Source organism: Drosophila busckii, chromosome 2R (genome assembly GCF_011750605.1).
Source record: "Drosophila busckii strain San Diego stock center, stock number 13000-0081.31 chromosome 2R, ASM1175060v1, whole genome shotgun sequence".
Taxonomy (NCBI): Eukaryota; Metazoa; Arthropoda; class Insecta; order Diptera; family Drosophilidae; genus Drosophila; species Drosophila busckii.
In genome coordinates this window covers 7,604,877-7,619,823 of record NC_046605.1, presented here as the reverse complement: position 1 = coordinate 7,619,823, position 14,947 = coordinate 7,604,877, and the positions used below count along the sequence as shown (strand labels likewise).

The 14,947-nt window shown below is 40.9% G+C and overlaps 7 protein-coding genes across 9 annotated transcripts; 4 read left to right on the top strand and 3 right to left on the bottom strand.

Moving 5' to 3' along the window:
• Window positions 1–4: 4 nt before the first annotated feature.
• LOC108596953 lies at window positions 5–883 on the top strand. 2 transcript variants are annotated; one of them, XM_033295085.1, is made up of 3 exons: window positions 5–87; window positions 158–519; window positions 587–883. In XM_033295085.1, exons 2-3 carry the CDS (start codon window positions 184–186, stop codon window positions 815–817), a joined length of 567 nt encoding a protein of 188 aa, XP_033150976.1. In that variant the 5' UTR covers window positions 5–87; window positions 158–183; the 3' UTR covers window positions 818–883. The 2 variants fall into 2 exon arrangements, with proteins under 2 accessions (XP_033150976.1, XP_017838681.1); XM_017983192.2 differs by having other exon boundaries at window positions 10–519.
• Window positions 884–914: 31 nt separating this feature from the next.
• LOC108596954 lies at window positions 915–1,667 on the top strand. The gene is made up of 3 exons (XM_017983195.2): window positions 915–1,166; window positions 1,218–1,334; window positions 1,393–1,667. Exons 1-3 carry the CDS (start codon window positions 984–986, stop codon window positions 1,609–1,611), a joined length of 519 nt encoding a protein of 172 aa, XP_017838684.1. The 5' UTR covers window positions 915–983; the 3' UTR covers window positions 1,612–1,667.
• LOC108596955 lies at window positions 1,652–2,265 on the bottom strand. Its single transcript, XM_017983196.1, has 2 exons — window positions 2,008–2,265; window positions 1,652–1,942 (listed from the first exon to the last, which is right to left on the bottom strand). The coding sequence occupies exons 1-2, from the start codon at window positions 2,188–2,190 to the stop codon at window positions 1,661–1,663; spliced, it is 465 nt and encodes a 154-aa protein (XP_017838685.1). The 5' UTR covers window positions 2,191–2,265; the 3' UTR covers window positions 1,652–1,660.
• A 95-nt stretch (window positions 2,266–2,360) lies between these two features.
• On the top strand, window positions 2,361–4,179 carry LOC108596952 (sentrin-specific protease 8). Of its 2 annotated transcripts, none has more exons than XM_017983191.2 (3): window positions 2,361–2,556; window positions 3,177–3,363; window positions 3,417–4,177. In XM_017983191.2, the coding sequence occupies exons 2-3, from the start codon at window positions 3,265–3,267 to the stop codon at window positions 3,954–3,956; spliced, it is 639 nt and encodes a 212-aa protein (XP_017838680.1). In that variant the 5' UTR covers window positions 2,361–2,556; window positions 3,177–3,264; the 3' UTR covers window positions 3,957–4,177. The 2 variants fall into 2 exon arrangements, with proteins under 2 accessions (XP_017838680.1, XP_017838679.1); XM_017983190.1 differs by lacking the exon at window positions 2,361–2,556 and adding an exon at window positions 3,070–3,113 and having other exon boundaries at window positions 3,417–4,179.
• Window positions 4,180–4,430: 251 nt separating this feature from the next.
• LOC108595032 (fatty-acid amide hydrolase 2) lies at window positions 4,431–8,848 on the bottom strand. Its single transcript, XM_017980172.2, has 4 exons — window positions 8,689–8,848; window positions 6,188–6,534; window positions 5,905–6,124; window positions 4,431–5,851 (listed from the first exon to the last, which is right to left on the bottom strand). The coding sequence occupies exons 2-4, from the start codon at window positions 6,392–6,394 to the stop codon at window positions 4,668–4,670; spliced, it is 1,611 nt and encodes a 536-aa protein (XP_017835661.1). The 5' UTR covers window positions 6,395–6,534; window positions 8,689–8,848; the 3' UTR covers window positions 4,431–4,667.
• Window positions 8,849–9,024: 176 nt separating this feature from the next.
• Window positions 9,025–11,262, top strand: LOC108597209 (cytochrome b5 reductase 4). Its single transcript, XM_017983647.1, has 2 exons — window positions 9,025–10,368; window positions 10,426–11,262. The coding sequence occupies exons 1-2, from the start codon at window positions 9,056–9,058 to the stop codon at window positions 10,712–10,714; spliced, it is 1,602 nt and encodes a 533-aa protein (XP_017839136.1). The 5' UTR covers window positions 9,025–9,055; the 3' UTR covers window positions 10,715–11,262.
• LOC108597207 (succinate dehydrogenase [ubiquinone] flavoprotein subunit, mitochondrial) lies at window positions 11,206–14,920 on the bottom strand. The gene is made up of 5 exons (XM_017983646.2): window positions 14,735–14,920; window positions 11,928–13,334; window positions 11,667–11,869; window positions 11,461–11,611; window positions 11,206–11,396 (listed from the first exon to the last, which is right to left on the bottom strand). The coding sequence occupies exons 1-5, from the start codon at window positions 14,789–14,791 to the stop codon at window positions 11,217–11,219; spliced, it is 1,998 nt and encodes a 665-aa protein (XP_017839135.1). The 5' UTR covers window positions 14,792–14,920; the 3' UTR covers window positions 11,206–11,216.
• Between the last annotated feature and the right edge of the window lie 27 nt (window positions 14,921–14,947).

Genomic DNA, 14,947 nt, shown 5'->3' with positions numbered 1-14,947 from the left:
ATTTGCGATAGGCACGTTGCTCGATAAACGCTGCTCGATCAATATTTGGGCCTTTGCCTAACACGCTCATACTTGACAACCCTAGCGGTAAGAAGTAGTCTGCAAAATTAGCAGTGCAAATCAAAACAAATAGAAATGTTTGAAAATAATTCTATAGAAATACCCGATTCAGACGACGAAGAAATGGCGTCGTCTAAATTGAAAGCAGTCACCAACGAGGCAAAAGATTCAGTGCCTGTGGGAGTATCAGCCACAGCCAATTCCAACAAGTCCTCCCCGCAAGGAAGTCACAGAAGGAAGACGCAGCACACAGTGCGCAATGAGGCTGAAACTGATATGCAATTTGAGACCATAGCCGACGAAGAGTCCGTGTTAATGCCAGTCGCAGTGCCATCCAAATTAGATGATAATTTAAAAACAGCCATAGGCAATATGTTAGATTCCGATGATACGAAAACGTATTTACAACGTCTGGCCAATGAGCGCGTGCGCTGCAACTTTTTGTTAGCTACCTACCAGGTGGGAAATTCATTAGTAATATTCATACATATGTATATTTTTATATATATACTCACTTGCATTGCAGTTGCCAGATATAAACTTTGTAATAGGCACTCCGATTGAAACGTTACAAAATGAGTATAACTTACGCCTCAGACAACGGCAGGAGCGGTCAGCTACTCCTGGAGTAGAAGCTGGTGTTTATGTTGCATCAAATCCATCTAATGCCCCGCGTGCCCCTGGACTTGTGGAAAATGTTTGTTATGTTGCAAAGCCCGCAACAACATCAACAAATACTAAAGCTCCGCCAAAATGACAAAATATTAAGTTTAAGGATAATATACTTAAAAAGTGAATTTAGAATTTTATTTTGTTTCTAAGTAGCATATGTCTTAAAATATATATCATTACTTTGCTAGTAGGCTAGCAAGTGTATACTTACGTGTATTAAATATCTTGAATTTTTGATTTGCTAAATTAAAATGAACGTAAACTTGGAAGTCTTTGAGAATTCCGATGATGAATATCCCGGACCACCCCCAGATGGGGAGGATAAAGCTGGATCCTCCGACAATGAGGACTTTAACAAAATTGATGAGACCATAAAGATAATATCAAAAAATTTGCGCAAAGGCGATTGGTCATATCTCTACCAACATCTTGAGGTATCTAATGAAATGCATAAAATACTTAAAATATAGTATAAAAACTTACAGGTACGCGCTATAATACGGGTTATTGTAACGGAAGCAATTAAGCAACGCCCAGAAAATATATTCAAATTTACAGCCGATCTTTTCAATTGCAGAAATAGCAAGTCGCTAATTGCTAAGGTAGCTAATAGTTCAACAATTTCTAATATCTAAACGTTTTTAAGAGTTTGTGTTGTAGATTAATAAACAATTAAAATGGCTCAAGAAACAGATGAACGACGGAGTTTGGTCACCAGCCGAGGGTGCGGTTTCATTTTCACAGAGTAGTACTAGTTCCTTCACTACGAAGAAACAGGATTGCGATGACTTTAAAAAAGACTCTGATGATGTCGACTCTGACTGTGATTTGATGCCCAATAAAAATGCGTGTCCTGAAACCTTTAAGCCCAGTTGCTAAAACCGAATTAAAAATTGCCAATGCATTAACATTAAATATATTTAATTGCTCAATTTTCTAGCTTTGATTTTGATTTTCTATTCTTTTTGGCCTTTGTCAAAAAATTGTTAACAAGTGCTGCACTCTGCTGCTCACTTTCCTTGTGTTTTTCGTGTTCGATGGAATTGGAAAATTCAATCAGTGTCTCCATTGGTAGCTGTTTGCGTCCTTCAATAAACATCCTAAAAGCCTCTTCGGAACGACGAAACTCCACTTGGAACATGGAGAAAGTTTTTAACAAGTCTAAACATTTTTCGCACAAAAAACGTGGCAATCCAGGCATATCCTTAACCTAAGAATTTTGGCCAAATTCCAAATGGAACTAATATTATATAAAATTATTATATTATAACATACCTCTAGGTGTATGGTGTTAGCTATGATGCGTGTTAAGCGATTGCCATTAAATAGTGGACGAAATTTGAGTTGCTTATCGTCACTTCCCTTTTGTCTACATACTCGGCAATAATTGGTTAGATCGGCTTCCTGTAGCTTGTCGAATATATTTTTAGTGGTTGCGGCATCTGAAGTCTCAGACATTTTTTTCTTTGTGAAATTTATCTTTTATCAATTTTGAATCTAGGCATAATACTTTAAGACGTTCCTAATGCACAGCATGCTATACATTCAATTTTAAATAACGCACCTTTGATGTTAATTTTTCATTACGGGGCTGCTACCGTTTTTCCTACAGGTTGGCAGCATCAAAATTTGCAAGTTTAGTGAAGTTGGCTGTCACTGATTGGCCATCTGTTTTCGCAATTTTGGCCAACTAAATAAATAATAACGATCAATACGATTATATAATTGATTACGTCTAAATGCTAAACAACACGGGCTTAAAAAACAATATATACGACCAGAGTAACAATTATAACATTTGTCGGCGGTCTGAGATTTACATCGGTAAGTGTTGTTTTTGTTTTTCATGCGTTTTCTTTTACGGCGAATATTGCTTTGGCATTTTTCGCCTTTGTTGTGATACGCAGCTTCTGCCGGTCATGCTCTAATTAAGTAACTATCTTTGATATGCTGATAGTTATTTGTGTATAATTTATCCAAAACTATTCAAAGTGATCACACAAGCATCTAAGTCATAATGCTATTATATCTTATATTTAATAATATTAATATGTTTTTAAATTCAAATCAATTTTAAGCAATCAATTAAATTATCGATTAATCAAGCACTGCGCTCACACGATATTATTGTGGATAATACATGCCAATGGCTTGTTAGATGTTGCGCTGTTTGCATCCTACTCGTACTTATTACAATTTTTGTTGCTGCACTGCTCACACAGCATATTGTGCAAAGTACGGTCATCCAGATTTTAAAAATCTAACGGTAGGCGACATTTTGATTCGGAGCTCGCTGACACTATTCGTTGTTTTAATATATATCGACAATATAATTTGTAAATTTGACGTAAAATGTATACGAATGACAGAAAAATATTAAGGTTCAATTGTTACTCATATATAAGGCATATTTCAAAATTATACAATATTATGGTACTTTTTAGGGAGCACGCTCGTCAAAATCAAAATCAGACGCCGCGTCGAATTTTACAAAGACGCAACGCTGCAAAACTTAATAAGAATAAAAACAAGATGAGCAAAGCTGATCCTATATCACTCAGCTTCCATGACTCCTGTCTGCGCATGTCCGACGTGCAGCTGCTCCACGGACCACGTTGGTTAAATGATCAGGTAGTGCTTACATTATTTAATAAATGTTTTAACTAAGCCATTATTTCACACAGATCTTAAGCTTCTATTATGAGTATTTGTCACACGTTAAGTACAAGAATAACAGAGATATGTACTTCATTGCGCCAGAAGTGACTCAATGCATTAAGTACATGGACGACTCAGAGCTGGATATGCTATTTGGCGAGCATGACGCGGTCAACAAATCATTTATTTTCTTTGCGTTAAACGATAATGGCAATACGGAAGCAGGCGGCACCCACTGGTCGCTGCTTGTACTCTCTAGGCCCGAGAAGACGTTCTTCCATTTTGACTCTTATGGCAACAACAACACTGAGCCCTCGTTGGAACTCATTAGCAAAGTGAAGGATGCGCTAGGTGCACGTCAGGCCAAGATTCGTCCCATGCGCTGTTTGCAACAAACCAACGGCTACGACTGTGGAATTCATGTCATTTGCATGACTGATCACATTGCTGACTATGTGAATCGCTACGAGATGATTGAAGGCTTGCCTATACTGCATATTGATACGGTCAAAGCCAAGCGAGCGGATCTACTGAAGCTCATCATTTCGTTGGGCGGCAAGAACTAAGACCAGATATAATTTTATGTAAACGACCAGTCGCCAGTTAAACTTGGCATGGTTACCAGCCTGAAGCTAACATTGAACATTGATCGCAAGCTGATCTTCCAGTTGAATATGTTATTGATTAGTTTTATTTATTTATAATGTAAAAGAAGCAGAGCTATATTTATTGTATGTTGAATACGAATAAACAAAGGGTTAGTTTTGTTTACCCCAACCGTCAGCATTATAAGCTGTTTACTTTCGCATGGGGAATCTTTTTACGCCAAATCTTATATGACATTGGTAAAATGATAAAAAAAAATCATAAATTTGTGATTTGTCACAAAAGGTGCTACACAGACAGATAAAAAAAAAACTTTATTTACATTTACTACAAATTACATAAATATGTTTTCACAGTTTGTTAACAATTTTTATTTTAAATGCAAAAATCATTAGTTAATGGTTAAAACACGTATACAAGGATACAGATATACATAATATATGTATGTATATATAAAAGCAATAAACCACACATCGAAAATTTGATATTATAGATAGAGGCACTAGAATAATTAATAAACATCCAAATATATATGCTGATAGATCGGCCAAAGCGATCAGTCAGGTGGGTGAAGCGGGGGGTATGGTACCAGGATGCAACGTCCAATACTATGCTAAGCTAGCCTAAATACATATGTATGATGTTTGATATAAAGTACAAGGGTAGTGGCATTAAAGCCGCACTTCGGGACGCGTCCAACCGCCAAAAGCACGCTCCAGCTCCTCAGCAACTGCTAGGCACAAGCGATCCTCATTAAAGTTTGCGATGACCTGTACACCCAGCGGCACACCCTCGCTGCCCAGACCCAATGGAACAGCTGTAGCTGGAAAGCCCAAGACATTTATAATGCCCGTGTAGCTAAAGTTGATGGGACGCATGATGGGCTCGTTGTGATAAGGTGCCACTGTAGGATGTGTAGGATAAATGAGCACAGCATTGTCACCCAGCAGCTGCTGCAGCGTTTGCCGCAATGCATCACGCTTAGCCACCAGATGATGATACTTGGAGGAGCCATGCTGGCACTGTTGATTATCCATGAGCGCTGTGGTTAGGCCAATAAAAGTGTGCTTGGAAGCGCCCACCATCCACTTGAGCATTTCCAGATATGTATTGATCTCGTAGCGCAAGTCGCCCAGCTGAAAGCTAAATCCATGTCCTGAATCGTCACGCATATTGGCAAACCAAATGGCTGCCGACTGACGAAACTCGGGCAACTGCACGCGCTCCACCTGTGCGTGTCCAAATTTCTGTCGCAAGTGCTGCACAATGCGTTGCATGGACTGCAGCAAGTCCGCATCGACTGCCGAGACCATGCGGCCGCCGCCATCCGTTTCCTGATAGTAAAACTTTACGCGCTCCAGCTCAACAGGTTTGCTTAGACGCAACAGCGCTGCCTTTTCGCCTGCCATGATTTGCAGCATGGGACGCAAATCCTCAGCAAAGCGCGACATAGGACCCAAGCCCAAAAATGAGTTTTGCTCCGCGCTGAAAGGTGTGGGGAACTGTCCATCATTTGACACCACCAGCTTGCTGGGCTTATGACCAAAAATGCCATTGAAGAATGCTGGCATGCGTATGGAGCCGCCAATATCAGAGCCCAGACCAAAAGGCGAGGCAGCCGCCGATTGAGTGCAGCCCTCGCCGCCGCTGGAGCCGCCCACAATGCGATTTGTGTCGTAGGCATTGCGTGTGCGTCCGTGCACAGTATTATTGCTCTCCCACCACATGCACACCTCGGAGACATTGGTCAAAGCAAAGGGTATAGCGCCAGCTTTGCGCATCAGCGCCATGGCTTCTGCATCTTTCTCAGCGCGCACCTCGCGACGTGCATAAAGTCCAGCGGTGAACAGCATACCTGTTAAACAATTTGTTATTAACATTAAGCTTTAAGCCAAGCCAGTTACATACCCTTGACTGATATGCAATCCTTTGTGGTTATGGGCACGCCCAGAAAAGGTTTTTGCTCCGCCAGCTGCTCAGCAGTGTATGTGCCGGATTTGATAAGCTCATCAGCTGCGACAGCCTCCTTGTGCGCGTCATCATAGCGCTCATCCACAACGCAGTTTAGCAACGGATTTACCTCCTTGACGCGACGTATGAACGACTCCAGCACCTGCACGCTGCTCAGCTGCAAAGCAAATTTTGAAAATTATATAAATATTACACATTTTGTTATTAGATAAGCACTTACCTCTTTATTGCGTATTTTCTTGGCCAACGATGTGGCCGATTCCAGCAGTATGGGATCAGTTATGGGCGGCATATGCTCACCCTTTGTGCCATAGATCAAGCGAAAGATTATGCGAAAGAATGTTTGCAACAGACCAAATATGAAGGCGCCAATGCTGCGGCTCAGTGGCACAGACTCTTTGCTCTTGTCCAGCTGCATTTCGGGCATGCTTGTGCGCCTTGGAATTCCTTTACTTATTATTTATTATTGCTACAATATGTAGCGAGTTTCAGTTAGTATCAGCGGCTACTATAGATGCTTGTGTTGAGTTGTTTATGTTCGCACAGTCTGGTCCATGTGTTTTTAATCTGAAAATGATAAATTTACAATAATTTACAATTCTAGTCTCTATGATCTGAATTAATTAGCGATTAATGGTAAGACCAAACTGAATTAGTTTATTTTAAATTTTAAATACAGATAAATTGATAAAGAAAATACAATATTAAACTCGTTTGCAAGAACGATAGTCTAAATTATTTTCTAACCATTTTGGCAAGTGTTCTATTTTGATTTTTAAGACTTTTAAATCATTATTTTATTCCACTTTCAATTGCTTTGCATTGTCTTGCAAAATCTGTTCCTCTCAATATGAAGTAATGTCTGAGAATTGCATTGAATATTTAATTGTATTAAATAATGTTTAAGTGTTTTGCAATTTCCATTTCATTAATTTCAATTGATTTTGCCGGCCAGCAAGTCCAATTTGTTTAAAAAATAACCATTCACATGGCGACACAGTCAGAACCAGATTGCAATGACTGTAGGTCTCATGTGTTTGAATGACTCATACTCACTATTTATTTATCATATTAGCGCTGTCTGAGTAAATGTAGCAAAAAATGGAATTGTAAAATATAAAGTACATTTCTTGCGCTGATAAATAAATTGAGTTAGACAAGCTTCTCGTGCTTTGAACTTGCGGTTTGTTGTTTATATTTCATTGCTAAGCACTTACATAGAAAAGATATTGCGCTATTTCGCGCACATATTTATTATAAACAAATTGCCTTTTGTTTGTGCTTTGCATGCACACAATCTATACTAAAACTATTTTTAAAACAAGTAAATTACGGAGCGGAAAACTATAAAAAAAATGAGTTGCATTTCCACAGCAGCGTGTGATTTGCTTGTCGAAAGAGGTTCAGAGGTCTTTAGAGTTTATCGTGATAAGACACATGGAGTCAGTTCATCAGACGATAAAATTGTTTATTGTTGTTACCATATGCGTAGTTTGTATATAATTGTTTTGTTAAATCATTATCTTATCATATGCTCATAAAATTGAGTTGAACTAGCTGCAGACAGTTTATAACGGGCTTAAATGATTGAATTTCAGTCAAAATAATAAAACCCCCAACACATGATTGACCCCGTTCTTTGGGCAATTTGTGTGTAAATAATAAGAAGTAATAAAAAGTTGTAAACATACTTTTAAAAAAGAGAGCGTATTAATCAGTTAGTTTGATTTAGTGCTCTCTCTTTAGCACCCTCGCTCTGTTTTCTTTTCGCTTAATGGAAAATATTGCCGGCTGTGTTTATCTTTGCGTTGTTTATCTTTATTTTCATCGTTATTCATACTTGTCTGTCATGGTCATCGCTGTCGTCGTTGTTGTTGTTAGTGTGACTGGTTTGTTTGTTGTTGTAACATTCTGTTATCAGCAATTGCGACGTCAGCGTAGCGTAATTGGTTCGCCCCATATGTGTCTGGGTTTTCTTAATAAGCTTTATTGAATTGCCCGACATTAATTTGCACATGGCAACAAATAAATTCCACTCACTCACTCATTGTAAACACAAAGATATTAATCTCAACATGTTTTGGTTGTGTGTATATGTGGTGTATTAAATAACAATTTGAGCAAACAAAGTTCAATACGCTATCAATCTAGGTTCCACACATTGGAATTAGGCAACCAACATGGCTTGGATTGCTGTTCCCTTGATAAGATTGCTGTCAAAACCATCAAGCAGGCGGGATAACAGTTGTTATATTCAATGTATGTACATATGTGCATATAATTTCGATTTATGAAACACACACCTGTTGCGTCTAGGAACAGAGAGCACGGTCCAACTAATTAAACGTAGGTGTGTGTCGGTGGGAAATAGTTTTCGTGTATTTACACAATAAACAACAAAGCAAACTAAACGACCGGCAATAGGTCGCTGGAATTAAAAGAACGAGAAGGAATGGAAAATTTGTCTGCATGTGAGCAATGACATCATGCAGACAATTAAAGTGCTATATTCAAGAATAGGCATTGCAGTTTTGTAATACACGCAGTTAAACATTGCATAAAAGCTTGACATATGTGCTTAATCTAGCTTTGAACCGGTTTATCATCGAAGACGCAAGGAAAACCGCCAAGTTTAAGTTTTCACACACATACACTTGAGTTTACTAGGTACATATAATTATTATAATTTCTTGTTATACGTTGTATACGTTTCGTGCTTACAGTTAATAACAGCTAATTTTACGTTATTCCAACAGAAACTTGCACACTCGAAGTTCCCTTAATGACAAATGCCCACAATATAATTTACAAACGTCGAGTTGAAGTGCCGACGAAAAATACAAATACACGCAAAAACAAGTAAACGATCGAACAGCTGAGATAAATATACATATATTAGTGATGTATAGTAAGCAGTGTTGCTACAATTTATTAGAGTAAAAAGCTAGATATAGCTAAAAAAAATAGCTCAAATGTTACGCATTATCGATATGGCAATATCGATAATACTTATGTTTTCGATTAGTCAGCGCAACAATCCTAACAGCTGATGAGCCCAATAACAATAACAAACCATTTACATTAAAAGATGAGTGAAGATTCCATGCTAAAACCGCCTACGATCAACAAGTTGCCGACTCTTAAGCCACCGGCTGTGACTGCTTTAGCTGGGAATAGTTTACAATTGCCCAGCACAGCGCAACAAAAATTAAATAACAGCGCTAATGGAGCGTCTACAGGTTCAGCCACAGGCAATCCGCGCAACAAATGTGCTTTGAAACCTGGCTATTCGTTGATGAACTGGATACGGCTGTGTAATTCAGGCGCTGATTTATCGGGCACTGCTGGACGTGTAGTGCCAGTGAGTCGCAGTGAGCTGGCCAAGCATAACCAGGTTGGCGATGCGTGGATGGCCATACGAGGCAAGGTTTTCAATGTCACACGCTACATGGACTTTCATCCAGGCGGTGTGGATGAGCTTATGCGTGGCGTTGGCCGTGATGCTACAAAACTATTTGACGAGGTGCATGCCTGGGTAAACTATCCGCAGTTGCTAGGCAAATGCTATGTGGGTCCTTTGCTGCAAACTGCGGCGGTCAAAAAGGAAACGTTAGCAACAGATGCAGAATTAATGCAAGCACCACTACCACCCACAGAAATTGCACCACGCTTTGATTGGATACAGCAGCGTAGCGAACTGACGCTCTGCTTCTATACGCGACGTCTGGCTAATCCCGGATTGTTGTTGAAGCGACAATCAGCGTGTGAGCTGGAGCTACGCGTGCTTTTAGCAGCTAGTTGGCATGTATATAAGTTTCAGCTAAACGCTGCAGTAGATTGGCCACCAAAGAGCGTACGAGTGGGCGCTGAAACAGGCAAAGTTGAGGTAACGCTAGCCAAGCAGTTGGCTGAGCCTTGGAGCAAGTATGGCACACATGAAAGCAGCAAACTTGAAGCACTGGATGAGCTGCATGAGTTTGAAGTGCTGCATTGCGCGCACTTTAACCACGATTCCTTTGAGCTGAGCCTGCAAAGCGTGCAGCGGGAACTGCTGCTGCATTTGCCTGTGGGATATCACTTGGACATTGAGGTGCCATACAATGGTGAGCTGCTGCAGCGCAGCTATACACCAGTATCAGAGACGTGGATGACTGCGGAGGCAGTTGACAGCTGCCTTGCCACGCAACATTTTCTTATCAAACACTATGAGGCAGGACCCGTGTCTAGTTATTTGCATGAACTCAAACCAGGAGCTCGGCTGCAATTGAGTTTACCACGTGGCAATTTTAGGCTATCACAACTAGAGAAACATCGAAACATATTACTGCTCGCTGCTGGCAGCGGTTTGACGCCAATTTTAAGTGTTATACCAGCGCTACTTAAAAGAAATTCCAATCGCATGTAAGTTTGTAGACATCAAACACAATCAATGTATAAAAATCTTTCTGCTTTCTACAGCGAACGTTTGCAGCTGCTTTACTTCAACAAAACCCAGCAGGACATTTGGCTGCAGGAGAAGCTACAAGCGCTGCAACTGAGCGATGAACGTTTCACTTGCCAGCACATACTAACACAGGAAGCTGGACGCATTTCCCAGCTACTGCTCGAACCACACTTCAAGCAGTCGCCCGCCGAAAGATTCACCTTTGTGGCCATGTGTGGACCCACAGGTTTCAATAGCGCTGCTTTGGATATACTAACTACGCTTAATATAAAAACCACTGAAGTGCATGTTTTTCAGGCTTAGAAGCAGCTCACAATATTGCTTTAATTTTAATACAAATTTCTAGCGCATTATTTTGTTTCTTATTTATTTTTTTTTTGTTTGTTTTCTTTCAATAAGTTAATAAATTTAACAAATACTAGAAAAATTGTATTCTTTACATTTTCGTTTTCATTTACAGACAAGTCGTCAACTACCAACTACACACTTTTTGCTTAATGTTTAAAAAAGAAAATAATTGTAAATGTAAAAACAAATTAAATGAAAGTTCACTGTTTAAGGAGGGCACTGGTTAGGCGTTTGAAATGTAACGCAATTTAAATACTAAATTATAGCAAAGTAATAATTATACATATATGATAAACATATGTATAACAAAATAGTTTTTTTTTGCACTAACGACTGCAAAACGCAGTAGGAAAATAAAGCAGCAAGTTGGTTGTAAATTAGTAGTAGACACCTGTGCCTAGTCGCTTAAGTAATCAGGCGGTTCCATGTGGGTGTGTGTACTATTGTTTTTTTTTTTTTAGTAGGAGCGTATTGCTGGTGGCACCGTCTGGCACTCGTCGTCCAGCGTGTGATCGATTACATTTCTGTACTTCAGCTCTATCTCACCCTGAGAATCCTTAACCCAGGAGAGGGTATGCTTGCGCCAATGCTGCTCCACGGGCTTCTTCTCCTGACCCTCCAAGGGCTTGCTAAAGTCCTGTAATAATCAAATAAAATATAGTGAGCATTGAAGTTGAAACATTATGTCGCATAAAATTTACATATTCATCAATGCGGGTCTTGAAGTCCTCACGTGCGTGCGCACCACGCGACTCCTTGCGCGCCTCAGCACCGACAATGGTCATCTGTGCATTGGCCAACAAATTCTGCAGCTCCAATGTCTCAACCAGATCCGAGTTCCAGACCAGCGATCTTTAAAAAAAGCCTATGTTAATCATATACATAGAAAAATTTACTTTTTACGCACTTGTCGATAACCTTGACATCCTTAAACTGCTTGTAGATCTCCTTCATCTTGCTGACGCCCTCCTGGAGTATGGGACCATCACGGAATACAGCAGCATGATTTTGCATGGTCCTTTGCATCTTGAGGCGCAAATCAGCGGTGGTGATTTGACCGTTAGCATTACGCAGCTTATCCAAGTTGGCCACCGACATCTCACCAGCATTCTAGTAGATATAAAAGTATTAAAAACAGTTAACTCAAATTTATAGCATAGCTACTAACATCCTTGAGCGTGGGCGCGGGCGCACCAGGGCGATTCTCCTCAGCAATGGTTTTGGCGCAGGCGCGTCCGAAGACAACCAGATCCAACAACGAGTTGGCACCCAAACGATTGGCACCATGCACAGAGCTGGAGGCAGCCTCGCCGGCAGCATAGAGACCGGGCACAATCTTGTCCTTACCATTGTTATCGATGGTTAGCACCTGACCACGATAGTTGGTGGGGATGCCGCCCATGTTGTAGTGCACGGTGGGCAGCACTGGGATGGGTTCGCGTGTGACATCGACGCCAGCAAAGATCATGGCAGTTTCGGAAATGCCAGGCAGACGCTCAGCCAGCTGCTTGGGTGGCAAATGATGCAGTTGCAGATAGACATGATCCTTATCAGGACCCACGCCGCGACCCTCCATGATTTCAATAGTCATCGAACGCGAGACAACATCACGAGAGGCCAAATCCTTCGCCACGGGCGCATAGCGTTCCATGAAGCGCTCACCCTTGGCATTGATGAGGTAACCGCCCTCACCACGGCAGCCCTCGGTGATGAGACAGCCGGCACCATAGATGCCCGTGGGGTGGAACTGCACGAATTCCAAATCCTGCGAGGGCAAACCCTGACGTGCCACCATAGCAGTGCCATCACCAGTGCAGGTATGCGCCGAGGTGCAGCTGAAGAAGGCGCGTCCATAGCCACCAGTTGCAATGACAGTGTTCTGTGCGCGGAAACGATGCAGTGAGCCATCCTCCAGATTCAAAGCCAACACGCCACGGCATTCGCCCTGCTCCATGATCAAATCTAGCGCAAAGTATTCCACAAAGTAGTTGCAGTCGTAGCTCAAGGATTGACCATAGAGCGTATGCAGCAGCGAGTGTCCTGTACGATCAGCCACGGCGCAGCATCTGTGCGCTTGACCGCCCTTGCCGAACTTCAAGCTCTGACCACCAAAGGCACGCTGATAGATTTTGCCGTCCTGTGTGCGTGAGAAGGGCATGCCATAGTTCTCCAGCTCGATGACCGCCTTGGGCGCCTCGCGTGTCATATAGTGAATGGCATCCTGATCACCCAGCCAATCGCTGCCCTTCACCGTATCGTACATATGCCACTTCCAGTCATCCTCCTCCATATTGCCCAGCGCTGCATTAATGCCGCCCTGAGCAGCAATTGTATGCGAACGGGTGGGGAACAGTTTGGTGATGACAGCAGTGCGGAAACCCTCAGCCACGAGACCAAACGCAGCACGCAGTCCAGCGCCGCCAGCACCCACGACTATGGCATCGTAGGCATGATCCACCACAGGATAATCCTTCGAGATTGCATCCGGATTAGCCGCCGTCGCCTGCTGCTTGCCATGTGTTATGTGATATTTGCGCTGCAGCTGCGTCGTCGCTGCCGCTGCAGACTGACGTTGCTGAAATTGATAAGTTGATCGCTTGTTAGATTGCTAGATTGATAGCGTGTTGAGCTTAATGATGACGAGAATGAGCTGCGAGGTACTTACAAAGCCAACTGTGCATAAAAATTGCAATAAATTGCAATTTGTTAAATTTTAAACTGCAAAAAATCGCTGCCCGCTCTGAGTTTCCATTACGTAAACTTACTTTTGTTTGTTTATCTAATGAACTAAGTAAATTTACAGTGAAGCTTGCATGTCAACAAAGACGACTGTAGTTTGAATGATAAATAGTTTATTTACAAAACAAAATTTATAGCTTTGTTTTTATTATTTACAATATTTTAAACTTACTTAAAGTCTGTCTGATAACTCAGTTATTTTTTATTCGCTTGCATCAACTCTTGACTATATTAAATAAATGATAAGTAACTAATAAAGAGTCGCTGCTTCATACTTGGGGGCTTATCCAAGGGCTTGGTTTTTATCTGTGTATGTATAATCTGCCCAAATATTTATTAAAGAATAAAAGTAAATAAAAATAAGGTTTTGAACAAAAACTAGAAGCAAATAGAGTAGAGAAAGTGACTTCCATATCATAAATTGATAACATTCTTTTTTTCCACGCGTAATCGCAATTGAGTTTAGTATTATTTATTTATCTACAGCCTAAACAAAAAATATTTTAATGAATTCTTGCAAAACAGTTGGACTATTAAGCGATAAGATGTTTTAATTTGTTAACACATGTGCCAATCTAGATAAAGAGCGCGAGAGAGCTGCATGGGGCGTTTGAGAGAAGAGAGAATTTTTTTCTCGCTTTAAATGATTTCCCATGTTATGTAGGCGGACAGATGGAAGCGCAAGCTAAACTGATAAGTCAATCAGGCAAAGCGCCGCTTTAGAGTGCGCAAAACTGACAGCAATTAATTGCTTATGTAATCTGAAAAATACTTTAAATGAATTATAGCTGAGAGCTGGAGCTAATCAGCTGCTAGAGACGTGCCTCCCTCCATAGCAATAGACATAGAACTTATCAGTTTATGGCTGCTTGTTGCTAAATTCCTTTCCCCAGCGGCAACATAACCTCTGTGCTTGTTCATCCTCTGCACTTTGCCACAAATACAAAAGTTAATGCAAAACAAACCAGGCACAGCTGTTGCATGCGCTTTTGACATTTATGCAATGCCAGAGAAGCACAATGCGTTTGTATAGCTCGAAAATTCGACAAAATTACATAACACTAGCGTCGGGGACACACGGGACCCCCTACGCTTTTGGCAGCAACTGCAGCAGGCACGAGTGTATCTAATTTAATAGTTAACTACGTCAAAGCCTATGTTTGATTGTATAATGTGCAGCAGTGCTTAACATTTATATGTTTTTATTTTTGGCTGGTGGCGGCGTAGAGTACCTACCATGGAGGCTACAGCATTCTTAGCCAAAATCGATGGCAATCTCATAATTCCGGACATTTTAGCGTTGTTTGGCTGTCGACTGGCCTGCAGAAGAAAATGCGTTTAATACGATTTTAAACGCGATTTGCTACGTTTTGAGCACCCAATAAGCTTAACGCGTTTGGTGCTAATCGAAAGGAAAAGTTTACAAACTTTTAAAAATGTTTTATGTGC